Raw genomic sequence first — 27,817 nt, 5'->3', positions numbered from 1 at the left:
ACTTGAGATAACAGTTCCTCACTTGATGTCCCCTGAGGGGCCCTAAAAATGGTGGAGGCTAAGGGGCACTAAACAGTGTTTGTGATCACAGTAGGCAGGACATACTGTACCTTCAGGTGCATACCACATTCTTTCTTTTGAGCGTTTGAACAGGTCCAACTAACAGTGTGGGGCAAAAACCCCGCAGTGAGCAATAAATTCCTTAACAGTAGTCATCATTTACAGGCAGGTGAATATCCAATTGGGATGATGTACAAGTATGCAGGGATACTCTTCAGCATCCACGTTGGTTAAGTATTTGTGGATAAAGTCAGCAACGAAGAAAGAATGTTTATTTACACCAATAATGCTTTGACAAACAAACATTTTATATTGTAGATCAAATATGTTGTCCTTATACAGTAAGAAAAGCAGCATATACATTTTTTTTAAATTGTGATGGCTATATATTATTTGTCATCAAAGGTGTTTCAATTATCCATTGAAAGTGAAGTGATAAAAGAAATGGCAATGGTCAAATTCAGGCTTCAATAAATGTTACTTTTCACACCAGTTGAGGAGCCATAATATAGTTTGGCCCAAACACCATGTAAAACATAGATGGCTGTAATTTATATTTACATTTGAATATAAAATAATAGAATATAAATACCATTCTAATATGATTGGTGTTTGAAAGGAAAACTACTTTCACCAACAGTTAATGTCTCTGAACCCTGAAAACAAAATCCTTCAACTTAAAGAGCTGCGGTGAGGGCCTCTCTGAGATGCAAATAAGTTCACAGCCTGATGTGGATCTTTTGGTGGCATTAGATCGGACTAGGCCATTAAAAAAGCACACAATGCAAATACATCCGGATCACAAGGCATGGTCAAACGAAAGACACACTGGCTTTTGCACAGTTGAACTTGTTCATTGGCAACTGGGGAGAGGAAGTCCCTTGTACCATAAATTTCAGGTAACGTATACATCACGTTGGGCCGACCACTGGGAACATTCATGTTCTTTGAGGGCCTGATGAGATGGCTGTTCCAAACTAGGGCCGTGTCATCGAACTCATCCTGTTGAAAATAATATACAGACAGATTTAGTAAGAGCTGCACAGTCATGTCAGCTTTTATGAGCAAGAAATTATAGCATGAAGCTGCTTTTTTTGTTTCACTCCTCCCCTCTCATGTGTACCACATCTCACCACTCCCCACTTTTCCTTCATCTTCACCCTGTGACACCGCCCCCCCCCCCCCCCACACACCATTATCTTCTTTCCTTCTTTCGTGTTCCTGTCCACTTTCCCATCAACTCACTCTCACATACAAAAATACACATTTAATTAATGAGTCTATCAGAATGTATGAACTCACCTGAATAAGTCCCATGCAACAAAATTGTGTCATGATTTGGTTTAGGGACCAACAGGTGGCACTGTAGGACTCGCCCGGCAGCTGCACACCTGTTGGCCATTTGGTAATTAGTCGTATAAAAGGACTCCTGCCCGAACACTCGGTGTCGGGTCATTGTTGCTTTTTGCTACTGTCATGTGTGTTGCTGTTTGCTGTTGGCTTCTGTTATGTTTAGTTCATTGTTATGTTTTAGCTTTAGTCATGGGTTTTGTTTGATACTTTGGACTTTGTTTGTTTGGGATTTAGTTTTCTTTGTTTTAAATACAATTCTTCAAATACACCCTGCTCCTCCCTCCTGCCTGCTTTTTGGGGTCCACCACCACCTCGCAACGTGACAAATTGTAGGATGTTTTTGTCCAGAAATCCACCATCAAAGAAGCCATTGTCTCTGAGGTCTGTGAAGAGGGATAACCAGAACTCCATGCACTGGCTGCGAAGAAACCGCCACCAATATTCAATTCGTTGATTGGCGGTGTTGGCTCCATCATAGTAACTGTCAAGAGTGCTGCCTGGCGGACGGTATGGACACCAGGAAACGCTGGAAGCCTTTAACGTGACCATTTTCAGTCCCAACATCAGCTCGAACGATTTGAGGACAACCCCCCAAACGGTGCACAACTTCGATGTAGTAACCTCCAATCAACGTCGGGTCACTACTTGTTGTGTAGGCATTGAGCCACATTATTTTACTTGAAAAACTATCAACAGCCCCATTGACACAAATTCCAAATGGTTTCAGTTTGTCATAGGAGTCCATGTGCCATATAAAATTTGGCCCTTTGGAGAAGTAGTTTCGTCGTCCCAGACGTCTTGCTTGCCTTAACGACACTCCTCTCGGATCCAACTCTTTCAGGACCAGACGAACATCCTCTTTCCTGACAAGAAGTCCATATTCTCTGCACTTACTGTCCGTCCACCTGTAACCGTGTGGTTGTCCGGAATGCTGCAATTGGTTGCGAATGAAGTCAACCAGGACCCTCAAGTCATTGAACGTTTTCCGACGAAATAGTCCTCTTTGGTTCAGCAATCGCTTCAAATGTCTTTCGCTTATTTGGAAGCCGTATTTAAGATCAAGAACAGATTTAATGTCTTTTTATTTCAAGCCAATTTCAAAGTAAAATTCTATTAAACTCACGAACGGTTGAACACGCTCCATGATTGTTGTTTTCGATTACACGTACGATGACCCGGCAGCACATCAACGAGCATTTAAAAAAAAAAAAAAAAAAGATTGCGAGATCTCGCAATACTTTGGAATACTTTGCGAGATCTACTTTGCGAGATTTCGCAAAGGTTTTTTTTTTCTCCTTCCATGTCCCCTTAGGGGCTCCGTACTGTCCTACCACCCTCCAAGGAAACGGGTGGCCATGAAGTCCAAAGTGTTCTTCGTTGACGTCCCACATGGCATCCAATTCTCAGACGGTGCAGTTCAAGCCTTTGATGATTCTTTGATGATTCTATCAGTCCAAAAAAACAGCCTGCATGAAATGCGCAAGGCATTCACTCAATGTGGCTAATTCTCTTGAACAACTTCTACTTTGAAACAAAACAATGTGTTAATAATTGGCTTGGGAAAATAAACGATTTGGTAAACAGAGCTTGCGTGAAGGCCAAAGCGCTATTCGCCATGAGCATGTTAGCTTAGCTCGATGCTAGCGCTTGCTATAGAGCGCATGTGTCGGTCCAATGGTTAATCCCCTTTTCTTGTAAAACAACACGGTTATATATTGCATCAACAAAGATCTCAATTTTCAATAACTTCATTCCTGACTCCTTTTTTTTTTTTTATGTTACAAATCGAATGCTAGGAATGCTAATCGGACATATTCAACTAAAAACACTCAACAGGAACGTTATCTCTTCTAAACGCTTCTCTCGCCTTGGCAAAAAAAAAAAAAAAGATAGCCACAGGATTCACTCTACTACCTTGCACAGGTAGAGGTTCAAGGACCAGCATTCATTAATCCGGAGCAGTTTTTCACTGCGGTCAAGCCAGCCTCCACTCGCAAAGTCGAAGTCAAGTGAGCCTCTGAAAACTGGCATGTTGACCTGATTTCTGACAAGTTGATCTGAACGCCTAATATGTTGACATTTTCGACCGTTTTGAAAAATTCTTCCAAAATTGAATGCTTGTTATCCCGTGAGGGCTGTAGGTCTGGAGATAACTACAGTACTCCGGCTATCCAACCTGACCACCCTTGTCCGAATCCGATGTTGCATTTGGGAATAAAAAGCCTCCGAAATGTGGCAAGATGACCTTATTTCAGACAAGTTGGCCTGAACGCCAAACATGTTGACATTTTCGACCGTTTTGAAAAATTCTTTAAAAATTGAATCCTTGCAATCCCGTGAGGGCTACAGGTCTGGGGATAACTACAGCGCTCCGGCTATCTATTGCAATCACCCACGTCCGGATCTGATGTTGCATTGTGGAATAAAAAGCCTCTGAAAATTGAAAATATGACTTGGGTTCCGACATGTTGGCCTGAACGCCCAACATGTTGACCTTTTTGACTGTTTTTAAAAAATTATGAAAAATTGAAGCCTAGTTAGCCTGTGAGGGCTCTAGGTCTGGCAATAACTACAGCGCTCTGGCTATCCAACCCGACCACCTTCGTCCAAATCCAATGTTGCATTGTGGAATAAAAGGCCTCTGAATATTGAAAATATGACCTGGGTTCCGACATGTTGGCCTGAACGCCCAAGATGTTGACCTTTTCGACCGTTTTTAAAAAATTATGAAAAATTGAAGCCTCGTGATTCCTCAACCAGACCCTATGTGTGTATCATCTGTAAATGGTTATTGTGGAGATGAATAAACAAGTTGCTGTGACCTGGTTAGGTTATTTTATGAACAAGCTGACATGAGTGTAATTTCTTCATCTGGACTTTAAATTATTACAGTACGATACAAAAAAGCCTTTCAACCAGAGGTGATTGCACTAAGACTGCAAAGGGAGCTCAGCTTCCCCTAAAATGTCAAAAAATAAGTGATCAAACACATGTGTGTACATACAATTGTGTGTCCATGTCATGCGCTACAACGTGCTCAACTTTTGTTCCGAATCAGCTTCTTATGACTGGTTACGACGCAACTCTCTTCTCATTCATTCCTGCAGCTTCACTCTGATTTAAAATGTGTGGATGCTGAGCGTCTACCGCGCAGACGCTGGGCGTCGGGAGAGTTCACATAGGTTGTCCCAGTGCATTGAAACGAGATGAGTCATTGGATAAATGCTGGTTTTGTCCTGCCCATTGGACGCTCAGCGTCTCTGGGAGTCTATGAACAGTGGGTGTTTATCGACTGACCCGGACGCTCAGCCTTTCTGCATGATTGGATGATCTGTCTGAGGCTGAATCTCTTTTTGATTGACAGCGAAATGAGCCAATCACCGATCTTTTGGTGTCGGCATCAGTAGGGGTGGTCACAAGGCAAGATTTGCTCCGGTGCTGCGCCAGCGCTGCCCCAGTTGAGCGTTCACACGTGCAAATTTACACCGGTGTAGCCCCGGAAAACAGCTGAAAACAGCAAATATTTAAACCACCTCCCTGAGGTGGGTTAAATTTGCTCCGGAGCTAATGCTCGTTTGCGGGGCAGCACTGATGTAAATTTGCACGTGTGAACTCTACAATTTATTCCGGAGCAAATGCTCGCTTGCAGGGGGGAGTAGCCTCGCTTTGCATGAGAAGAGTTGATTACATACGGCGAGAATGCGTTGCTTTCGTGCTCTGTTGTACTTCCGACACATGACATGGCTGGTAACAGTAGCAAGCTGCACCTCTTGGATTATACCATCTCAACTAGAATGGGGTGGGGATAGTCCCCAAACGTCATCTTTCCTTTTGTAGGAGACTGGACTGTCTCGGAGTTGTTTGTGGAGTTTGTTCATTTGTTGTGTGTTCACAACCCCCCGCCCCCCATAGAATTTATTTTATGATTTCCTCCCTTGATTTTCTGTTTGGCACATGATATGTTTGCTTTTCTGAGTGTCATTGAATTCATCGTTGATTTACGTTTTTCTGGGCACTCTCGAGCAGAAGGCACGGAGACCAAGAAGGAGAAGGTCGGTTGTGTATGTTTTAAAAAGAACCAACACGACAGCTCTTTGTTTTCTATCGTTTTGCTCCGCTGCAGAATCTGCCGTGTGAACCCAAGTTGGGCTGCACCGATGCTGCACCGGTGCTAACACGCTCAGCAGCTTTGTACGTGTGACCGCTCCACAAAATTTGCTCCGGTGTAAAATATATCGCAACAAAATACATCGGTGCAGCACCGGAGCAAATGTGTGCCGTGTGAACACCCCAAGAGGGAGCATTTTTCAATTCTCATGTTGAACTGGAGACTTCTTCTCATCATTTTAGCGACACTCTCTTTGTTGAAAACGACTAGCGACAAATTAATCTTTTATTTCTGGTGGGCTTTATTGTAGTTCACACATCACAGATCATTTTCATGAATAGGAACGGAGAGTATAATTCACATATAAATAAACTGACGAATTTTCTGTCGGTCAAAATTGAGCCTTTACACTGAGCCTTTACACTCCTTTGCACTGCTTTCAACATCCACACAAACTCACAAATTTATACACGTTTACAAATGTATTTACACAATTTTACACTCATGTACATATTCATAATGTCCATATACACACGGGCACATACATACACACACACACACAGATATATATAGATGAAGCTCTCCCAGGTGTCCACTTCACACTCATGGCTCACATACAGAACAACGCATGACCAATTCCCTGTTTTCGTCATTCCAAGGCATTGCTCGTGATACCACCTTTCACGTTCGTCACACTGTATCTATTTAAAGGGGAAAAATAAACAAACACACAGCATTATAAAACAACATATTGTATAGCGCATCTTTCAACCAGAATAACTCTAAATTGTTTTTACAATTCAACACACAACAAATTTATTTTTTTCTGACTTGAACGAGTCCAATTTCAACAGTGTATGCAAACCATCGTAATGGGAAAATAAATTCATTTCAGCAAATTTGCATTGTAGCGTTTGTTAGAATAGACATAACAGAAACATTGATGAAGGAGTCAGATGTAATAAAGAGAAATAAAAAACAGGTTGCAATTTTCTGGATGAATGCGAAGGCGTAAAAAACATGTTGAGTCTCTTGACCGCCGTCAACATGTCAGAAATAAGGTCATCTTGCCACATTTCAGAGGCCTATTATTCCAAAATGCAACCTCAGATTCGAACGAGGGTGGTCGGGTTGGATAGCCGGAGAGCTGTAGTTATCCTCAGTCCTACAGCCCTTACGGGATAACAAGGATTCAATTTTTAAAAATTTTCTTAAAACGGTCGAAAATGTCAACATGTTAGGCGTTCAGGTCATATTTTCCCTGTTCGGAGACCTTTTATTCCACAATGCAACATCGAATCCGAACAAAAGTGGTCTGGGTAGAGATCTGGGGTGCTCTAGTGTCCCCCAGACCTGGTCCTGATGAGGGATAACTAGAATTCTTTCTTTTAGGATGTTCTAAAAACGGGCAAAAAGATCAACATGTTAAAATGCAGGTCATGTCAGGATGCAGGCCATCTTGTCACTTTTCAGAGGCCGACATCAGATCCGAATGAGGGTGGTCTGGTTGGATACCTGGGGTGCTCTAGTGTCCCACAGGCCTTGAATGAGGGATAACTGAAATGCATTTTTAATAATCTTTTGAAATAGGGAGAGGAGGTCAAAATGTCATATTTGAGAGGCCTTTTAATTGGACACAAGTCATGGTGGCGTTTGACTGATGCTTTAACAGCATGAATGGCAACTGACAGTAATGGTGGCAAGCCGCACCTTGCCTCTTGGTTATACCATTTTAACTACACTGGGGGTGGGGGGGATACTCCCCAAACATCTCCCCTTTTATAACTCAACACAATTAACAATAAACAATATTAGCTTTTCTATAAATCGAGTCTTTGAGGTGGTTTCACTATCCGACTCCTGCTTGTCTTGTACTGTCCGTTTGTGTCCATCTGTGTCTTTTCCTCATCTTGTCCGTTTGTCCCGTCCTTGCTCTTGTTCTCTTCCTCCATACAGTCACTGCCCTGACTCTCCTGTGGTCTGGGAGGTGTCAGGTTTAGTTCTGTTGGTCTTGTAGCCTCGTTTTGCTCCGTTCGTGTCTCAGCCATATTTCGTTCTGCTGGTCTCAGAGTCACTCTGTTATGTCTGTACAGAGTACCTTCTACATCCACTACATAGGATCGAGGGCCCGCCTGCTGGAGACACACACCTCTTCTCACACCTCATCTCCCGATCCGATCTCCAGGCAAAGGCTGCATCCTTATTGGTTGGCCAATTTTTAGTTCTGGCAGATCTCTAGCTGATTTGTCATACCACAGCTTGGCTGTTTGATCCTTAGACTTCAACTTCTCCGTAACACCCGTTAGGAAGTGGCGTTTTCAGCCGACGGGCCATCAGTCTTTGTGCCGGACTGTAGTCCATGTTGTCCGAAGGGGTATTCCTCTACTGCAATACAGCCAACCAGGGATCAGAGCCAGCACCAGCAGCTTTTTTACACAGATTTTTGGCTATTTTCACAGCCGATTCAGCCTTGCCATTTGATTTGGGGTGTCTCAGTGAGGACATAACATGTTCAAACCCCCATTCCTTAGCAAATCTTCTGAATGTGTCATTCTCAAACTGTGGCCCACAGTCAGTGATCACCCGGTCAGGCTGGCCATAGCGAGCAAATTGTGACTTACACTTTAGAACTGTGGTTTCCGCTGAGAGGTCAGGAAACTGTTCAATCTCCCAAAAATCGGAGTAATGATCCACTATTATCAGAAAGTCTCGCCCTGCTTGTCTGTTTAAGTCCATGCTTAAAATTTGCCACGGCCGAACGGGAAGTGCATGCGACATCATTGTCTTTTGTTTTTTGTGTGCATACTCATTGCACACTGAGCACTGGCCAACAAAGTCTTTAATTTACCCCCCGTATATTGGACCAGTACAGCGTGTCTTTTGCCTGTCTGTAGCATGCCTCTCCTCCTATGGAACTGTTGTGTATGCGGTTTAGCATTTCTGTCCGTAGTGACCTTGGAATTATGACTCTTGGAGTTTTGTAAAGTATTCCATTCTGTGCACTGATTTCATCTCTGACCGACCAAAAATCTCTGATGGCTAAAGGTGTCTGCTCCTTGTGTTCAGGCCACCCCTCCATGACCAAATCCTTCAACATTTGAAGACAGGTGTCACTCACTGTGTGGTCTCTGATTTGTGTCAAACACTGATTAGTGACGTTCAGGTAGTCCGCTTGATTAATGTCCTCAGCTTTGTCTTGCGCCCTCTGTAGCATGCACACAGACTGCCGATTATAGGCCTCATTGCCCGTGTTGACTGGAACTGTGGCTCTACTAAGTGTATCGCTGATATGCATGTCGGTGCCCGGTTTGTATGTTACCTTGAGGTTGTTGTTTTGCAATGCAAGAAGCATGCTCTGGAGACGCTTTGGAGCACACAGGAGAGGCTTGTTGAAGATGGCGATGAGCGGCTTGTGATCTGTCTGTGCTGATATTTCTTCTCTGCCGTAGAGGTAATAGTGGAATCGTTGACATGCAAACACGATGCTCAAACACTCCTTTTCAATTTGAGCATAGTTTTGTTCGGTCTGTGTTAATGCACGAGATGCATAGCTAACTGGTTGGCCATTCTGGAGAAGGCAACACCCCAGACCCTTCTGGCTGGCATCACTTTGTACGGCTTTGTCACATCATAGTATTTCAACAGTGGTGCCGACGTCATAAGCCTTTTGATTTCCTGAACAGCTGCATCATGCTTAGGCAGCCAGTGAAACATGACATCTTTGTCTCGAAGCCTTCGTAGGGGTTCACATATTTCTGACAGGCGTGGAAGAAACTTGGCAAGGTATGTAACAAAACCAAAAATCTTTGCACAGACTTCACATCCGTGGGGTGGGGCATCTCCTGAACTGCCCTGATCTTCTCTGGGTCTGGCTGGAGACCGTCGGATGACAAAACATGCCCATGAAACTTGACCTCCCTGACCTTAAACTGACCTTGCCTCTTGGGTTATACCATTTTAACTAGACTAGAACATATCATTAGCTGACAGCCAAGAAATTACTTACCGTATTTTCACGACTATAAGGCGCCATTAAAAGTCTTAAATTTTCTCCAAATTGGACAGGACGCCTTATGATGCGGAGCGTCTTGTGTATGCGCTGAGTTCCAAAACCTGACTGACAGCCGACACGCTGTTTATATAGAGAAAAGGCGGAAGTGACTGTGGACAGGCATGCGGCAAAGAAGTCGGCCAATCAGGGAAGGGTGGGCGTGTATATATACATATATGGAGAGAGAGAGAGAGAGAAAAGGCAGACGTGAGTGACGACAGGCATGCGGGGAAGAAGTCCGCCAATGAGTGAAGGGTGGGCGTGTAAGTGGACGCTAAAGGGACGCTACAAGCAGGTACCAACACCTGTATAGAGTGTGGCTATGTGCATTGTTGCAAAACAACTTTGGTTTTGGTTTCTAAGAACCCCCGAAAATAAATTCTACAAAGAGACACGCCTACGAAGCTCAGTTCAAACTTCAAGCCATCGGTTATGCTTTTGGCATGCGTGCCCATCTCACAGCAGCGGTGAAAAACCAAGTCAAGCAAATGAACTCTGAGCTTGCCATTATTCCCGGAGGCTTGACTAAAGAACTCCAACCGCTGGACATCGGCATCAACCGGGCGTTCAAAGTAAAGTTGCGAACGGCATAGGAACAATGAATGATCGATGGCAAACACAACTTTACAAAGAGTGAGAGGCAGCGCCGGGCGAGTTACGCCACAATTTGCGAATGGATTGTGGCTGCTTGGACGAACGTGTCTGCTTGCACCGTTGTTCGAGTTTTTGGCAAAGCCGGCATCATTTCTGTGGAGCCACATGGCAATGAGAGTGACTGACAACGAGAGGGAACACGGCGTTTTTGATGGATTACTGGTACTTGCACAATTGTTCAATTCTGATACAGAGGATGAGGACTTTGATGGATTTCTGGGTGATGATTGATCGAAAAACGTGAGTACATTGTACGATGGCTAAATAAAATACAACGGAACTCAGTTTTGCTTCCGTTGCCTTTTTAAAAACGTGTTTTTAGCTTGTATCTGTATGTCTTGGCATGCTACGGTATGCTTCAAGCTAACGTGTTTTTAGCGTGCGCGCATGCATGCCGTATGTTTAAGCTGGCGTATCTTTTACCACTTTAAAATTGCGCCCAATAATACAGTGCGTTTTGTCTATGTGTAAAATACAGAAATAGCACCCATTAATGAGACTGCGCCCAACCATACGGTGCGCCGAATGGTCGTGAAAATATGGTATTTTATATTTTTATCAATTTCTTTTAACCCAAATAAATGATGTTTATGCATTAGTGAAGGCGCTTTTATTTTGAAGGTGGCCAACGCCGCTCGCTGGCGGCAGACTACCGTAATAATGCAGAGCACTGAAAATCGCAGTGGCGGCTCACTTGACTTCGATTTTGCGAGTGGAGGCTGGCTTGACCGCAGTAGTTTTTCTTTCGACCCGTATGGGAAAGTGCTCGAGAGTTCTGTCTCCTTCGCGAACAAGTGTCATCGCTCTTAGCGATGCGGTGCGTTCAGCGTCAATCTGAAACATCACTATCGCCAATAAACATCGCTAACAGTAACTAACAATAAAATAACGGTCTTAAATAATCTGCGTTACACCAAGACAATGCAGTCTTCAAAATCCATCAAACTATTCGAACTGCTTGGTGCTATACTAGCTTATTCTGATGGTTTAAATTGCCAATATTTATTGGATTTTCGACAATACTTGGGAAGTTCGGGTGCGTTCGAGTTTGGCGGTTTGCCTGTTTCTGACAGATCTTTTCCGCGTTCAGGCGCGACCTCCGCCGCAGCAACATACCGCTCAGCTGGTGATGCTAAAATGGGAACCGAAAAAGGCCTTGTCCTCTGCCATTCCCAAACGCACGGATTTCCTCCGTCGTGACACTTTCAGGACCCTGTCCACTCATGCCTGGTACCAGTCTTCGGCTCTGCAGGAGCGCCATGGCTTTGCTGCCCGAAGCGCCTGCTTCGGTGAGGGGTCCCTCCTCCAGCTTTTGAGGGAATTTCCCAAAGCTTGCCGATCTGCAGAAGCACACGGTCCAATTATTGCTCCCAGCAGGATCGGTTCGAAGTTCGGTTGTTGACGGAACAAAACGTATATCCTGAGTAGAGGTAAGATTGGGCCTAAAAAAATCCAGCCGGACCCGACCCGGCCTGCGGGTATTAAAGCCCGACCCCTGCCCGAGCCTGACCAATTACCGTAACTTGATTTGCAGGCCCGAGACCAAAGCAAACACGAAATTTCATATTTTATTTGTGAGGACTCGGGAGGAGGAGGGGTGATTTATGATAACAAATTGAAGCCTGTCTTTTGTAACGAAATCTAAGTTAAACAAGACTGTATAAACATTTACATCTTTTATATTTCTGTTTCTGCAGAGTGTACATTAAACCAGGGGTCCCCAACCTTTTTTGCCCCACGGACCGGTTTATGTCAGACAATATTTTCAGGGACCAGCAGAAATAATACAACAAAATAATATGCTATGAGCTGCATGAAAATTGTGGCGTTTTAGTAATATCATAACAATAAACACAAGGAGCGTATAATCTGGCCGCAACACTCTGATCGCGATGGTAATGTTTAATGCATTCAAAATCCAATACAATGCAAATTTAAAGTGCATGAAAATGACGACTCACCGCAGCCCCGAGCTTGATTTTCTGCAACCAGACGGTCCCATCTCGTGGTAATAGGAGACAATGACACCTCAAGTGTGTGTTTTATGTCCAGTCTACTTCGTAATTTTGTTTTAGTCGCCGTTGCTGCAGAAAACCCCCGCCTCACACAGGTAGCATGTCGGAAATAGCATCAGTGCTATTTTGGCGATCTCAGAATACAGTAAATATTCCCATCCCCGGAATTCTACAGAAAGGAATATCCATCACCCGGAATAAAAACCTATGCATTAACATTTTGACTACGATATTACATGTTACCGGAAGTTGCGTCAGCGGAAATTCCACTACCCATAACCCGGATGGAGGTGTAATGCCGCGGGAGCTTAAATACACGCAACGCCCACCCGATGCGACGGAAAACACACAACGCTGAAACAAGTTTTCACTTTGCGTTTTTCGATCATCAGATTCTAAACGACGACGTGCAAGTGAGTTTTTATTGCCGTGCGTTTTAGTGTAATTGTGAATGATTTTAACTTTATTCACTTATGTCCTGGAGAACGCGGCACTAGCTTAAAAGCAGCACCCACTCGACACGACCGAAGAAACGTGTTCGCTTCGCCGTTTTCATTCATCAGATTCGAAACGAAGACGTGTAAGCGACTTTTTATTGGAGTGCGTTTTACTGTAATTGCGAAAGATTTTAACTTTATTCACTTACGTCGTGTAGATCATCGCATCGAAACATAGAAGAACTGTAACGACTGGAGCGGATCGAGTGAAATGCATCCGTTTGAGCGAGGCTGGACACAAAGTTAAAAAGATCCAGCAGACACTTGGAGTCGGAAAGACGCAAATCTACGAAACTTTAAAAAACAAGGCATTCATTCAACTCCTGATGACAAGCCACCATCCAGCAAGGAAGCAATGCAAATGGCAACAAAAATCCTTCAGTATGCACAAGAATTACCAAACATCGGTGATCGACGGGACAGTTACTTGCAACTAGCAAGAAACCTGCATGACACGCAGGCAAACATTGTCATAAACCAAAGAATGCATCCAACAAAACAATCCAAAATACACATTTTTTTCCCAAGACAGAAAAAAATATACATTAAATACTGTACGTATTTTACTATTGTGAATTTTTTGGGATACACCTGTATTGCAGTTTTTGTTATATAAACAGTTTTTGGACAGTATATTTTTGTATTTTATTGATTGTGTTGTTACACATGCATTTTGTCAACATACTTGCAGGTTCATAAAGGACATGTACCATGCTCATATCCCAAATGAGGAATTTCTGTTATCTGGACAAATTGGACAGCGCAAACACGAGTCCGTACTAGAGAATATTTACTGGACTTGGGAATGAAATAGAGGTGGTTGGCGGACTCCAAAGGGAGCCTGACAAGAGGTCCGCACAGGAAATGAATCTTTTTCCTATAAATAAGCAAACATTCTTTGAAAGTGTGCCTCATAATCCAAAGCACCTTATCGTGCAGAAAATATGATACCTTGTTCCCCGAAAAGAGATCAAAATGTTCCCCCACGTTTCCCCTGGAGCCGCTCCAGAACCCACAAAAACATCCACAGGGAATCATTATCTTGAGATCGTGGAAGCATGTGCATCACGTCAAGAAGTGCACTTCCCCAGAAACAGAGTTGCATCGGTCACGTGATTGTCTTAAAGCGCTTCCGGCGTGTGGGTCAGCAAATTGATGTTGTGGGACTCATCACGAGTATCTATGTATCTATCTAGATATATAAATCTCTCTCTCTCTCTCTCTCTCTCTCTCTAGAAATATATATAATATATATAAAAAATTCTCGTCTCACCCCTCGGGTGGTGTCCGTCCCCCATTCAGCTCGGGTCCTCTACCAGAAGCCAGGAAGCTTGAGGGTTCTGCGCAGCATCCTTTCTGTTCCCAGCACTGCGCTTTTCTGGACTCTGATGTCCGATGTTGTTCCCGGGATCTGTTGCAACCACTCATCTAGTTTGGGGGTCACTGCCCCGAGTGCTCCGATCACCACAGGCACTACTGTCACCTTGACGTTCCAGGCTCTCTCCAGCTCCTCTCTGCGCCCTTGGTATTTCTCTAGTTTCTCATGTTCCTTCTTTCTGATGTTTTCATCACTTGGGACCGCTACATCCGCGACAACGGCTTTCTTCTGCCCTTTATCTATGATCACGATATCTGGTTGGTTGGCCATTACCATCTTGTCAGTCTGGATCTGGAAGTCCCACAGGATCTTTGCTCTGTCATTTTCCTCCACCTTTGGAGGTGTTTCCCATTTTGACCTTGGGGTTTCCAGCCCATACTCCGCACAGATGTTTCGGTAGACCATGCCAGCCATCTGGTTATGGCGTTCCATGTAGGCACAGTTATGTGTTGGATCGTCTCAGGTGCCTCTTTGCACAACTTACACCTTGGGTCCTGTCTGGTGTGGTATATCTGGGCCTCAATGGCTCTGGTGCTCAGGGCCTGCTCCTGAGCAGCCAGGATGAGTGCCTCTGTGCTGTCCTTCAAGCCAGCCCTCTCTAGCCACTGATAGGACTTCATGAGATCAGCCACTTCAGTTATGGTCCCGTATAGGGGCTTGTACTCCCATGATGGTCCCTCTTCCAGCACCTCATCCTCTGTTCCCCATTGTCTGAGACATTCTCTGAGTATGTCATCCATTGGAGCCTTCTCCTTGATGTATTCATGGAGCTTGGATGTTTCATCCTGGACAGTGGCTCTCATACTTACTAGTCCCCAGCTTCCTTCCTTTCGGCTTGCATACTCACCAGCAGTCTCAGGGTGCTGGATTTTTGGATTGAATCCTCCATGCATGGTTAGGAGCTTCCGGGTCTGAACATTCGTGGTCATAATCTCTTCTTTTGGCCACCTTATTATTCCCGCAGGGTATATAATCATTGACAGGGCATAGCGGTTTATTGCTCGGGTCTTATTCTTGCCAGTGAGCTGGCTTCTTAGGACTTGCCTCACCTGCTGTAGGTATTTGGCTGTAGCCACTTTCCTTGTTGCCAGTTCGAGGTTGCTATTGGCTTGTGGTATACCGAGGTACTTGGAGTTGTCCTCAGTGTCTGCTATTGTTCCTTCAGGGAGTGAGACCCCTTCAGTGCGGACTACCTTGCCTCTCTTAATCACCATCCGACTACATTTCTCAAGCCCGAATGACATCCCGATGTCACTGCTGTAGATCCTGGTTGTGTGGATCAGGGAAACTATGTCCCTTTCGCTCTTAGCATACAGCTTTATGTCATCCATGTAGAGGAGGTGACTGATCGTAGCTCTATTTCTGAGGCGGTATCCATAGCCAGTCTTGGCGATTACTTGGCTGAGGGGGTTCAGTCCTATGCAGAACAGCAGTGGGGAGTGCATCACCTTGGTATATGCCACATTTGATGGACACTTGGGTAAGTGACTTGCCATTGGCTTCAAATGTGGTTTTCCACATCCTCATTGAGTTCTCAACGAAGGCTCTTAGGGTCCTGTTAACCTTATACAACTCCAAGCATTCAGTGATCCATGTATGTGGCATCGAGTCGTAGGCTTTCTTGTAATCAATCCAGGCTGTGCACACGTTGGTATGTCGGGACCTGCAGTTTTGTGCGATTGTTCTGTCAACCAGGAGCTGATGTTTGGCTCCTCTGGTATCTCTACCAATGCCCTTCTATGCTCCGCTCATGTATTGATCCATCCTGGGTGAGTCCCATCCCTCAGCAACTGGTTAATTTGTGCTGCGAGGCGCTCATGAAATGCTGTGAGTTTCTTTAGCCAGTCGGTGTGGACCATGTCCGGGCCTGGTGCTTTCCAGTTTTTCATATCTGAGACTCAGGTCTCTTTCATGTATGTCTGCCAATGTTATGGTAACTGGGTTCAGTTCAGGGAGGTTGCTGTGCTCCTCTCTCAGAGTCACCAGCCATTGTGCACTGGTGTTATGTGTGACCTCCTTCTCCCATATGCACACAATAACCTGCTCTGCCAAAACATTCTGAAGTTTTTCGAAATTCGAAAAAGCAGCTATGATTTAAGAGGTACCAATTTATTTAAAAAACTCAAAACAAGAACAAACATCAAGCAAAGAAGTATATCTATTAAAGGGGTTAATCTGTGGAATCATTTCGAAACCGACCTGAAAATGAGTAAATCGCTTGCTGAGTTCAAAAACAAATAAAAAAAATAGTACAAACAACCAACATCAATCAGAGTTAAAATGATAAATTCTAAACATTAAATATAATGATATATCAAAACTAAGTTGATAAATAGAGAAAGGTATTGAAATATCCATTATGAATACAAGAGAAAATTGACACAAGAGTGCCAGGGTGTGGATGTATATAATCCCGATACAAAAGATCTTGCCCAAGGACCCACACTGGATGGTGTTTTGTACTCATTTTGCCCCCGTCTCCCGTACGCCAAACCGATGCCTTACCAACTGAGCTATCCAGCCACTTGTACGCCCCGACAGTACTGGGTAGCTCCTTCAGTCAAAGACTGTTACACCCGTGCTGCAAGAAGGAGAGATACCGCCGCTCATTCCTACCGACTGCTGTCAGGCTGCTGAATAAACATATGTGAAAAGCTGTAACCATTGTAAATAGTACAGTCACCTTGCGCTGTGTTTTTCTATGCTCTTGCTAAGTTATTATATTTATTCTACAAATATATTGCTAATGTTTTATTTTATATTGCACTTAGATTGAACTATGTACAGTTCTTTTCTGAAACATTTATTTTGTGCAATAAAACACTTTATTTTTCTTCCCCCCTCAATTTTGCTGCTGTAGACTGCAAATTTCCACAGTGTGGGACAAATAAAGGTTATTTTATCTATCGATCGATAGATAGATATATATAGATGTATACCTCAAGAGAAATTTCGACAAGAACACAAATGAAGTCCTCATAGGATGACATGGCTCAGGTGGTATTATGGTAGTTTTCGAGTTGGAAGGTCGTGGGTCCAATTCTGAGGCCCTGGGACCATGCCCAAGGGTCCTTGAGCAAAATACTAAGGCCCCAACTTGGTCCTGATGCTGATGAGGATTGTTCGAGTGCTTTGAGTGCATTCAAGGTGGAAAACTGCGATACAAGCAGAATCCCATTTGTCATTGTACCTAATAACTTGTAGTTCCAGTTGCGTGATCCCATTTACCAGTTACGAGACTCAATCTCTCTTCACAGTGGCATCCCTCAAGTTAACATTATTTGTCCACTCAAATGTTATGTCATCGATGTCGACTGGACACTCATCTCTGGGAGTACAAAGCTGGGTACATTTTCATCATCACACTCATGTTGCCAGGGCACTTGAGGCATGAAAGGGAAGATGCCCGACAGAAGTAAGCAGCTGAACCTTAACCCCAAAAACAGAGTGGAGAAAGAAAAACAAGTGTTCGCGGACAATGATGACAATACAAAAAGTGCAAACACAAGTACAGTAGTTATATATTAAATTCCAATAAATAAAAACAAAACAAAAAAATCAACGTAATGTACTGAAGCCGTGATAAATGAAGCGCGATATCGCGAGGGGTGACTGTATAGTAATCACTCGTTTCGCGGTTCACAAACGCCCCGCAAAAGGTGAAAAACACTCAAAAATGTACAATGTCTCACTCTGTATAAATCTTTCAACTCATTTACACCCTTTGACGTATAAATACGTCAATTAGCGCAAAGCCGTTCTCTCCCCATGACGTATTAATACGTCAATCACGTGTTTTCATGGGGGAGGGTGCAAGAGAGTCCGATGCAACTTCTCACCACAGGATTAGGCTTGACGGCAATGTTAAATAGCAAAAAAATGGCCATCGGGTGGCAGTGGTGCAAAAATCAACCAGGATCACGCCGCAGAAGTAGTAGAAAGGGCGTACAGTGAAGGAGGGGTGTATGTGGATAGTGGATTGGAACATTAGCAACTAGCAACGATGGAGAAAAGGAAATAACTAACTAAAAAATATTTTTTTTCGGTATAAAAGCGTCCTCGAAACAAAACAACAAAGGAGATTGTGTTTGTGTGGAAGAGAAAGCGGCACCCGTCAAACGAACGTCGGCCTGCACAAACATGGCGTGCTACACGCGGCCTGCATAGCTCACGCTGAGTTTCGAGTTCATCTGATGAAGATGAACTTGCTCCACGTCAGCGATCATCGCTTGGCAGAGCATTTTGTGCCTCCCGATGCCCCACGTCACCCACAAATCGTCTCCCCGGCGACTTCCAGCGATGACGGCAAAGAGGCTGCATTGCTTTGCATGGCCGACGCCGGGCACACGTCAGCGATTCGTTGGAATCGTCTCGTAAAGACGACGGCGAAAACGATGAATTGGAGAGCGATTTGGATCCCGATATGTCGGACGAATACGTGCCTTCGGACATAACGGAAAGCAGCTGAGAGTCCTCGCCAGAGCCGCTGGAACGAGGAGGTAACTGCTGACTAGCTTGCAAGTTCCCATTCAAAACTTCATCACTTCTTATGCCTCCTCAGTCACTTTTATGTACCGCTACATTCCCCGCTATACTATGAAGTTGCCAGTAACACTAATCATTTATGTACGGTTGATGCGTCTCATAGATGTGGATGAAAATATGCGCTGACTTGCATGTCGCCATAGGTTTAAAAAAAAAAAAAAAAAAAACAGGACACATTTGGTCCGCTCAGCTCTGCTAAAACCACTAGTGTTAAATTCATATCCCATTTCATTTCAAATTGTATGCTGAGCAACGTGGAATGAATGGTGTAAATAGCAGTGTGCCAGCATGTATGTGTGTGTGCGAGAGATGTTGAAATGGAAGTGGAAAGCAACAATAAAAAACATAGAAAAATAAAAGTGTGGTAATTGTACATACTTCTATACATTACAGATTGTCCAACCAGAAGCCAAATGATGACGACTCCTCGCTTTGGTGGTGGAAAGTGAAGATATCGCCTATATATGTTATATGTTTAGCTTAAAACTTTGTATCATAGACAGGTCGACTTTGACACTAGTCTCTGTCCTGAACATCTGCTGAAGTACTTGAAACAAAGAATGTAGTGTGAAGTTTAGATTCTATTTTCACTTGGTTAATTAACAGCCCCCCGAGGGTTTTCTTGCCTCCTCCACCTCGTAAAAGTCCCTGAAGGCTGTCAAGTGCCTTCGAAGAGGAACCCTAATCTCAAGATTTGTGGACCAGCAGATATGGTCTGTACTTTGTCAAAATGCCAAGATCGAACTGCATTGACCTTTCTTTGTTTCTGATTTTTACATGAGGGGAAGGACTGCCCGCCCCTAATTAATATAATTAACATACTATGCCTATATGTACGTGTGACTGTAGTTGCTCGGGGCTTCCTGATGAAATCTGAGACTCACAGGAGCCCCAAGCGATTCGTGTTGTGCCCTGAACGTTCAGTAAAACATCTTGCAAGAACTTCTCCATTTCCAGCCTCTGACTTTTGCACATCAACTCAGCCCGAATCAAACGAACACGCGGAGGACCTGGGGAAGTGGAGAACGGTCAAGGGATCCCGCCGTGTCGACAACAACACGCTTCCCCCTGTTTGATCATCCTCCAACAATTGGTGACCCCGACGTGATTCGAGCTGATTGTCGGTCAACAGGCAGAATTTCGGCGCGCCATAATTGATAAGGTAAGAGGACATTTATCCTCTCGATTGATTTTCTGCCCTGTTGACTGATATGATGTGATGCTTCACGTTTGATTTGAGACCAAATTAGTTTGGGGCTGGTAATTGAGAAAACCTGTTTAAACGTATTACTAGGTGTATTTCGCTCTAATTCTGAGTTCTAGAAATAATAATTCCTCGTTTTACGGTTTAAACCAGTTTAAACGTATTACTGGGTGTACTCCGCTCGAATTATCGAGTTATAGGAGTAATAATTCCTCGTTTTGCGGCTTAAACCAAAGGCCTAGAATAACCGGTAAAGAAGAGAAGTATAAGAGAATTAGAGAATAAGAGAAATACAAGTGAAGTACAAGAGAATAAGAGAATAAGAGAAATACAAGTGAAGTACAAGAGAATAAGGAAAAAGGGAAAGGAAAAACTCGTCTTCAGGGAGGTTGTCTCGTTCTGTTAAGAATCCTAGAGACTAGAATTCCTCGAGGAAGACGAGTTGATTTTAAGACTGATCTTATTTTAGGCGGGGTTGTTTCGTTCTGTCAAGAATCTTAGAAACAGGAATTCCTCAAATTTAATAAGATCATAAAGAGAATACAGGAGAATTCACTTGTACAGAGGTTCGCGAATAAAGAGGTTCGTGAGTCAGAAGTTTGTGGACAACGAAGTTCACGGATATTAAATACTGCAGTTCGCGAATAAAAGGGGTTCCCGGGAAAAAGAATAAAGGGAGTCACACATTTCAATTTACAGCAAAAGGTAGGGCGAGATTGATAGGGAAAGAATTGACCTCAATTTGTGTGACGTTAATTAAATAAATAAGGCCGCTAAAAAAATAAAAAGAGGAGGGAAGAAGAAGAGTTTGTAATCTGTGCGTCGTGTCCTTGTTTGTAATTTGTTTTGTGTTGTTAAAGTATAAAGATGGATGGGGAATTCGATAGGGAGTTGGAGTGGTTCGATACCCGTGTTATTCCAAACCATGGCCGTAGTGTGCTGCTAAGTGATCAAGTGAGAAGTGCATGTAGTGTGTGTGGGCGCTTTGCCAGAGAAAAGTAGAGAAGAAAAAAGGGATGAACTGAGAGAGTGGGTGAGAGAATGTTGTGACAAGGGCTGGTTCCCGCCGATGTCTTCGGCTGCGTGCTTGGTGACTCTGATGAAAGAAGTAGAAAAGCATGTTTGAATAAAAAGGAAAAATTGGAGGAAGATGTGAAAAGAACAAACAAGTTGTCTCCGAGAGGCAGGAAGGTGAGAGGAAGTCTAAAGAAAGTTGAAAAATTGACAAAAAATGTCAGACTGTTGGCAATGGGCTATGCTGTAAAACAGTCAAGAAAAGAATCTCAGACAGAAAGTGTGGGAGTCAAGCAGCTGCCCTCTGCGCCGCCATCCTATTGTGAGTCTGCCGTGGGGCGACAGAACGTGCCTATTAATCCTTTCACCGACTCACCTTATGCAAACGTAAAACAAATGCTTAAAGATACATCTGTACCAGTTTGTCCTATTTTGTCAGTTTATGGAGGCAGCCTACAAGTGGACTGGGATGGAGTTGGCGCTGCGGGTCGACCACCTTCTGATCCGACCAGACAGACAGCTGCGGACTCGCTGGCTGCAGGAGTCACTGCTTCAATTGACATGATACAAAAATAATTTGACGAACTAATGAAATACAGGCGTGAGCCGCGACAATTGCTAGACAGAGCTATAAAATGTAAAAGTTTGTTGACAAGACATCAGGAAGTGCCGAGGAATGTTAGTGACGAGCTACTCGCACTCTTAAAAGACACAGAGGAGAAAGCACACAGACAGGAAGAGGAAGAGATGAGACGCAGCCGTGAGGCTCGAGATGTTATTTTTGAAGAGAGACAGAAGGAGATAGAGGAGGGGGAACGACGAAAGGATATGGCGACTGTGAATACACACATATACATGTCCCAGCTGCAGAAGGAGATGACTGACATGAAAAGCGAGTTACAGAGCCTTAAAGATACACATCCAGACTCACCACTGAGTACATCGCGACACACTGAAATCGACACCTCATTACTGCAGAGCCCGCGAGGCATGTACACTCGTTCTATGGGAGGGATGTCAAGCAATGTATTATAAACCATTCACCCCCTCTGACCTCAGTCTGATGTTGCAGAAACTTCCTCCCATGCAGAATGGTGGAGAGAGCTGGCTGAAAGCCATCCAGCGCGCCACGACAGGTCAAATTCACACAGCAGGTGACGTAAGAGCATTGATGACGCAATCGTGCCCGCTGTCTCAGTTAGAGACTCTTTTGAAACAATCGGGACTTACAGACATTATGGACAACATCGCACTTACTAGCACACAGTTTATGAAAATACTGACAGCATTAGATGCTTTGTTCCCCATACCCGAGGTCGTTATCTCTGACTTGATGTTTGCTCCAAAGTCGGATGAGGATGCAGCAGTATTTATTGATCGCGCTCAAGTCGATTTTGCGCTAAAAACAGGTCATCAACCCACTGACTCCTCTCTTTATTCCCAAGTATTTCGGGCGGCTGTGCTAAAAGGGGTTCCCAAATCCGTAGTCCAGTCCATGGAGTCAAACCCTGATCTCCCTGGCGCTGACCACGCTCGCTGGCTGTCTCACCTGAAGCACCATCTACGGAGGCATAGTAAAGATAACGAAAAAAAAAAAATGAAAAGCGAAAGAACGTTGAATCCCAATTGACTATTATGCAGCTCCAAAGCTTGCAGAAAAAGGAGGAGCCCGTGACTCCACCGGCTGCTAACACCTCATCACCTTCTGTCTTTTCTGAGTGCATGATGTATCAGTCGGGACCATTCAAGGGTCGGAGAGCGCCCCCTGGTGACCAAGGACAATGTTTTAACTGTGGCAAAATGGGCCACTGGGCACGTGACTCCCGAGCCAGACCACAAGGACAAAGATGGGGGGGGCAGAGGCAGAGGACAACAAAGGAGCTACGACAGAGGAGGCTACGCACAGTCACGTGGCAGGGGAGACTACAACCAACAATCCTATAACGAGCCACCACAACAGACTGTCATGCCACCTCTGCAACCTGGCCCTCCTCAACCACCAAACCAACAATACCTGCCACCGACTGCCGGTCAATATTCGCAATGATGGGGCCCTGGATCCACTAGCCGCGGTCTGCAGGAACCGATGATCAACTTGACGGTAGGAGGAACTTCTCTACCTTTCATGGTCGACACTGGAGCGCGACATTCCACCGTCATGACCTTACCACCAGAAAGTTCCCTTACTACCGGCGGCATCTCATTAGTTGGATTCAAGGGAGAGGAAACCACCCTGCACATGACTACCCCTGTCCGCACTCAATGTTACTCACAAACGTTGATGCACTCTTTTGTCTTTGCACCAAATTGTCCAGTGAACCTGTTGGGTCGTGATCTCCTCATCAAGACGGCCCCGATCATAAAATGCAGCCCTGATGGACTCACTTTGGAGTTCCCTGATGGGAACTCCTGCCACTGCTCTACTCAATCTGTCCACACGGACGCTCAACTACAGCTATTCGAGAGACAAGTTACCTCACCTGCAATTGCCTGTGCCACTGCTGACATCTACTGGGCGAGAATGGACACAGATTCAACTGATTGGAGGAAGGCGGAGAGTTTCTGGACGAAATGGTCGCCTTGGGTTCGCAACCTTCGCACTTATGATATGGTGTCGGACTGCATGCATTGCACACTCTACTATGACAGAAAAAGTGATGAAGTGTACAGTGAAGCATTTAAGGAAGTTGAGGGAAACACATGGCAATTGAACATGGGCGATTTGTTTGTAGGAAAGCCAGGAGTAGCCTTTTCGGTTTCTCTAACAGACGAACAACAAAAATGGTACATGATGGCAGATCCGTCCGACCCGTATATGCCACCCTGCCATCCACATGTCTCGCTGATGGTTTCTCCACAACACACAGCCGAGGATCTTGGTCCATTCGTGAGGGAGTGTACAACGGCGACTGATTGGTATGAAACAATACACAAAAACTTGTTGTATTCCACATCTCTCGATGCCTACTGGATCCAATCTGATGCATTTTATCCCTTTTCAGTTCTTGAACATAATCTTTTGGACAGGCATCATGGCAGAGAAATGACCGATAGTGATCTCGCTGGATCCATGCTCGAACAACTTCCACAGCACTTGTGGGCCACCGACTCAACAGACGTGGGACGATGCGACGTCACTCCAGTCATTTTTCAAATAAAACCCGAGCCGATTTATATTCCACAGTATCCAACTAAAGAATCGGGGCGTCTCGGTATAACAGACACAATAAATGGGTTGCTGAAAGCGGGTGTTCTATGCAAAATTCCGCGTTCGCGATATAACACTCCCATCCTACCCGTAGAAAAAAAGAATACCGGAAAATACCGCATGGTTCACGATCTACGCGCCATCAATGCTGCTGTCTTGACACCTACCTTGCCTGTTCCCAACCCGCATTCAACCTTGTCTCAACTTGCACCATCCCACACTCATTTCACTTGTATAGACTTGGCGAATGCTTTCTTTTGCATCCCGCTTGATGACTCCATGATGGAGTATTTCGCATTCACATGGAATGGTGAGTGCTATTCGTACAACCGACTGCCACAAGGCTTTGTTCTCTCTCCAGGCCTGTTCAATGCCTATTTGAAGCAACTTTTGGCACCACTAATTCTCTCAGCCGGAGTACTATTGATCCAATATGTTGATGACATTCTGCTGGCTGCTCCTTCTGAAACTGTGTGTGTTGAAGCCACACGATCTCTGCTTGCTCACTTGGCAACGATTGGCTTGAAATGCTCGAAGAGCAAACTTCAAATCGCACGCCCTCAAGTTTCATTCCTTGGGCGGCTCATTTCGAGACACGGGACAGGCATGTCACCTTCACACAAGGATGACATCTTGCACCATCCCAAACCCACCAATGTCAAGCAAATGCTTGCCTTCCTGGGACTTTGTAATTATTCTCGACACCATGTTCCAGACTTCGCTGAACTCACACGTCCTTTGCGCGCCATGGTTAATGACCAAGGCATGCAAAACTTAACTCACTCTCTTACCTGGACTTCTGATGCAGACCAATCGTTTATCAGCTTGAAACAATTTCTTTCCTCTGCGGCCTCGTTGGCCATTCCAGACTACACCAAAATGTTCTTTCTTGATGTGTCTGAAAAATCAAGCAGTGTGTCTGCTGTGCTTTTTCAGAAAGGGGGAGTTGGTGAACGATACACTTGCTTGTATGCATCCACTCCACTTGACAAATATGAACAACGACATCCTTTATGTGCGGCTTTTGCCTCAGCTCTTGCTCGGACAACACGCTTCCCCCTGTTTGATCATCCTCCAACAAAAGAAAGGTAAATAAATTTATTGTAACTCACTCTGCAGCAAGATATATTTGCAACTTTTTATGTTTCTATAATTTATAGGTCGTGCATTTGGACGTGGTGGGATGAATCGATGGTGACAAACTGGATGGAAGCCAAAAACCATCTTCTCCACAGCTGCACTTTTGTTCATAGTTCAATAGTTTTGTTGTGTGCAAATAAATTATTTTGCTACAAAAACATTATTTGTAATGTTCTTTTGTAGGAGGAACACATTATTGAGGTATTTGAGCTGCCACAAAAGCAAAAAATAGTGTAAAACTTGAAATGATGCTTGAAATGCATGCTTTTACAAAAAGCTCATTTTCTCTGGATTTCTGCAGAAAATCGGCCTTTTCAATAAAACTTAGCAGTTTTCTAATGCTGATTGCCAACGAACGGAGAAAGATAGAAACAAACTTTTTTGACAGGTTGCATGTATTATAGCCATAGAACAGAAAATTCTGTGGGCCTTGCAAATCAGTCAAAATTCAGTAAAATGTGAGGGATTGAGGGTGTTGCTCCAGTGAAAAGGGGTGGTATTCAATGAGTTAATAACCAAAGATAAAAAAGAATTAAATAAACCACCACCGATTAAAATCATCAAAGGAGGAAAGAAAATTCCACCACTATGTGATTAAGATATCCTTTATTTGTCCCACACTGTGGAAATTTACAGTTTACAGCAGCAAGATTGTGGGTAGAAAGAAGGAAGAAGAAAAAAACAAACACCATTCAATTAAGTGCAATATAAATACAAAATGGAAGTCACAGTGCTATTTACAATTGTTTTTCACATCATTTAATTATTATTATTATTTTTTTTATTCAGCAGCCTGACAGCAGTCAGTAGGAACGAGCGGAAGTATCTCTCTTTCTTGCAGCGCGGGTGTAACAGTCTCTGGCTGAAGGAGCTACTCCAGCTCGCCCTCCAGCTCAGGGCGAGCTGGAGGGGGTGGGAGGGACTGTCCATCATAGCTTTTAGCTTAGCTAGCATCCTTCTGTTGCCGACCTCCTCCAGAGTGTCGAGGGAGCAGCCCAGGACAGAACTGGCCTTCCTGACCAGTCGCTCCAGTCTTTTTCTGTCCCGGGCCGAGATGCTGCCTGACCAGCAGACAATGCCATAATGGATGGCCGAGGTCACCACGGAGTTATAGAAAGTCTTAAGGAGTGACCCCTGAACCCCAAAATACCTCAGTTTCCTGAGTTGGAAGAGTCGGCTCTGTCCTTTCCTAATCAGGGTGTCCGTGTTCGTAGACCAGTCCAGTTTGTTGTTGAGAAGAACACCTAGGTACTTGTAGGAGGTCACCCTCTCTATGTCCATACCCTGGATGTTCATCGGTGCTGGTGAGGACTGTTTCCTGCAGAAATCCACAACCAACTCTTTAGTTTTCCTTGGGTTGATCTGGAGGAGATTCTGCTGGCACCAGTCCACAAAGTCCTTCGTCAGTCCCTTGTACTCCCGATCGTCCCCCTCTGTAATGAGGCCAACAATCGCAGAGTCACCGGAGAACTTCTGAAGGTGGCAGTTTGGAGTGGCGTGTCTGAAGTCTGAGGTGTAGAGGATGAACAGGAATGGAGCCAGAACAGTACCCTGCGGCGCTCCAGTGCTGCAGAGAAGCCTGTTCGGCTCACAGGTTTGTGAGGTAGTCTATGATCCATGCTGTGAGATGGTGGTCCACTCCGGCGTTCTGCAATTTGTCTCCCAGTAAGTTGGGCTGGATGGTTTTGAAGGCACTGGAGAAATCAAAGAACATGATTCTCACAGTGCTCCCAGCCTTCTCCAAGTGTGACAGCACTGAGTGGAGGAGGTAGATAATGGCGTCTTCCACACCGATGCCAGGCTGATAGGCAAACTGCAGCGGGTCCAGTGCCGAGCTCACCAGCGGTCGAAGGTGGGCGAGGACGAGTCTCTCCATCGTCTTCATCAGGTGAGACGTCAGCGCCACCGGTCTGCAGCTGTTCAGCTCCTTAGGGTGGGGGGTCTTGGGCACTGGGACCAGGCTCGAAGTTTTCCACAGCTGTGGAGCTCTGCCCAGCTTCAGGCTCAGGTTGAACATGTGCTGGACAATGACACACAGCTGGTCAGAGCAGGTCCTGAGGAGCCGGGAAGTGATCTTGTCTGGACCTGCTGCCTTCCTCACATTCATCTTCCTCAGTTGGTTCCTCACCTGCTCTGTTGTGACGGACAGATAGGAACCAGGTGGCAGACTGGATTGTTGAGAGCTGGTCGAAAGAGGAGGGGGAGGAGAAGAAGTCCTCAGTGAGAGTGGTTGCAGTTGGTGGTTGGGGGAAGGGACAGACGACTGGTCGAAACGGTTGAAAAAACGGTTCAGTCCATCTGCCCAGTCCTTGTCCTTCTCAGTCAATGTCTTTGGTCTGTCATGGCCTGAGATGGTTTTCAGGCCCCTCCAGACACCAGTGACATTGCTGGCCTGTAACTGGTCCTCCAATTTCATCCTGTTTGTCTTCTTCCCCTCTCTGATCTTTCTTCTCAGCCGAATCTGCACGGCCTTCAGCTCCTCTCTGTTTCTTGACATAAAAGCTCTCTTCTTCTCCTTCAGGAGGGCCTTTATGTCGGGATTAATCCATGGTTTGTTGTTGGAAAACCACCGCACAGTTCTGGTGGGTAC

At 44.7% G+C, this 27,817-nt stretch overlaps 2 protein-coding genes and 2 pseudogenes across 3 annotated transcripts; 2 read left to right on the top strand and 2 right to left on the bottom strand.

Annotated features, from left to right (window-relative positions):
* Positions 1 to 732: 732 nt before the first annotated feature.
* Positions 733 to 8,816, bottom strand: LOC147186594 (uncharacterized; annotated as a pseudogene).
* Positions 8,817 to 13,161: 4,345 nt separating this feature from the next.
* Positions 13,162 to 15,360, bottom strand: LOC147186593 (uncharacterized). Its single transcript, XM_086102551.1, has 2 exons — positions 14,519 to 15,360; positions 13,162 to 13,171 (listed from the first exon to the last, which is right to left on the bottom strand). Exons 1-2 carry the CDS (start codon positions 15,358 to 15,360, stop codon positions 13,162 to 13,164), a joined length of 852 nt encoding a protein of 283 aa, XP_085958677.1.
* Positions 15,361 to 22,001: 6,641 nt separating this feature from the next.
* On the top strand, positions 22,002 to 22,969 carry LOC147186592 (uncharacterized; annotated as a pseudogene).
* On the top strand, positions 22,966 to 25,536 carry LOC147186591 (uncharacterized). Of its 2 annotated transcripts, none has more exons than XM_086101298.1 (2): positions 22,966 to 25,175; positions 25,248 to 25,536. In XM_086101298.1, exons 1-2 carry the CDS (start codon positions 22,966 to 22,968, stop codon positions 25,408 to 25,410), a joined length of 2,373 nt encoding a protein of 790 aa, XP_085957424.1. In that variant the 3' UTR covers positions 25,411 to 25,536. The 2 variants fall into 2 exon arrangements, with proteins under 2 accessions (XP_085957424.1, XP_085957425.1); XM_086101299.1 differs by lacking the exon at positions 25,248 to 25,536 and having other exon boundaries at positions 22,966 to 24,397; positions 25,024 to 25,171.
* Positions 25,537 to 27,817: the final 2,281 nt, after the last annotated feature.

The sequence above is a fragment of the Hippocampus guttulatus genome, chromosome 21 (assembly GCF_054856545.1).
Source record: "Hippocampus guttulatus isolate MCC_2025c chromosome 21, RoL_Hgut_1.0, whole genome shotgun sequence".
Classification (NCBI taxonomy): Eukaryota; Metazoa; Chordata; class Actinopteri; order Syngnathiformes; family Syngnathidae; genus Hippocampus; species Hippocampus guttulatus.
Note: the sequence above shows the minus strand (reverse complement) of the source record. Positions and strands in the feature narration are given on the sequence as shown.

What these genes read in the sequence shown, in the direction of transcription:
- LOC147186593 (XM_086102551.1), bottom strand. Translation starts at nt 15,360, where the DNA reads ATGTCATTCGGGCTTGAGAAATGTAGTCGGATGGTGATTAAGAGAGGC.
- LOC147186591 (XM_086101298.1), top strand. Translation starts at nt 22,966, where the DNA reads ATGATCAACTTGACGGTAGGAGGAACTTCTCTACCTTTCATGGTCGAC. An exon ending in CATCCTCCAACAAAAGAAAG is followed by an intron (nt 25,176 to 25,247) that starts GTAAATAAATTT and finishes TATAATTTATAG; the next exon opens with GTCGTGCATTTGGACGTGGT.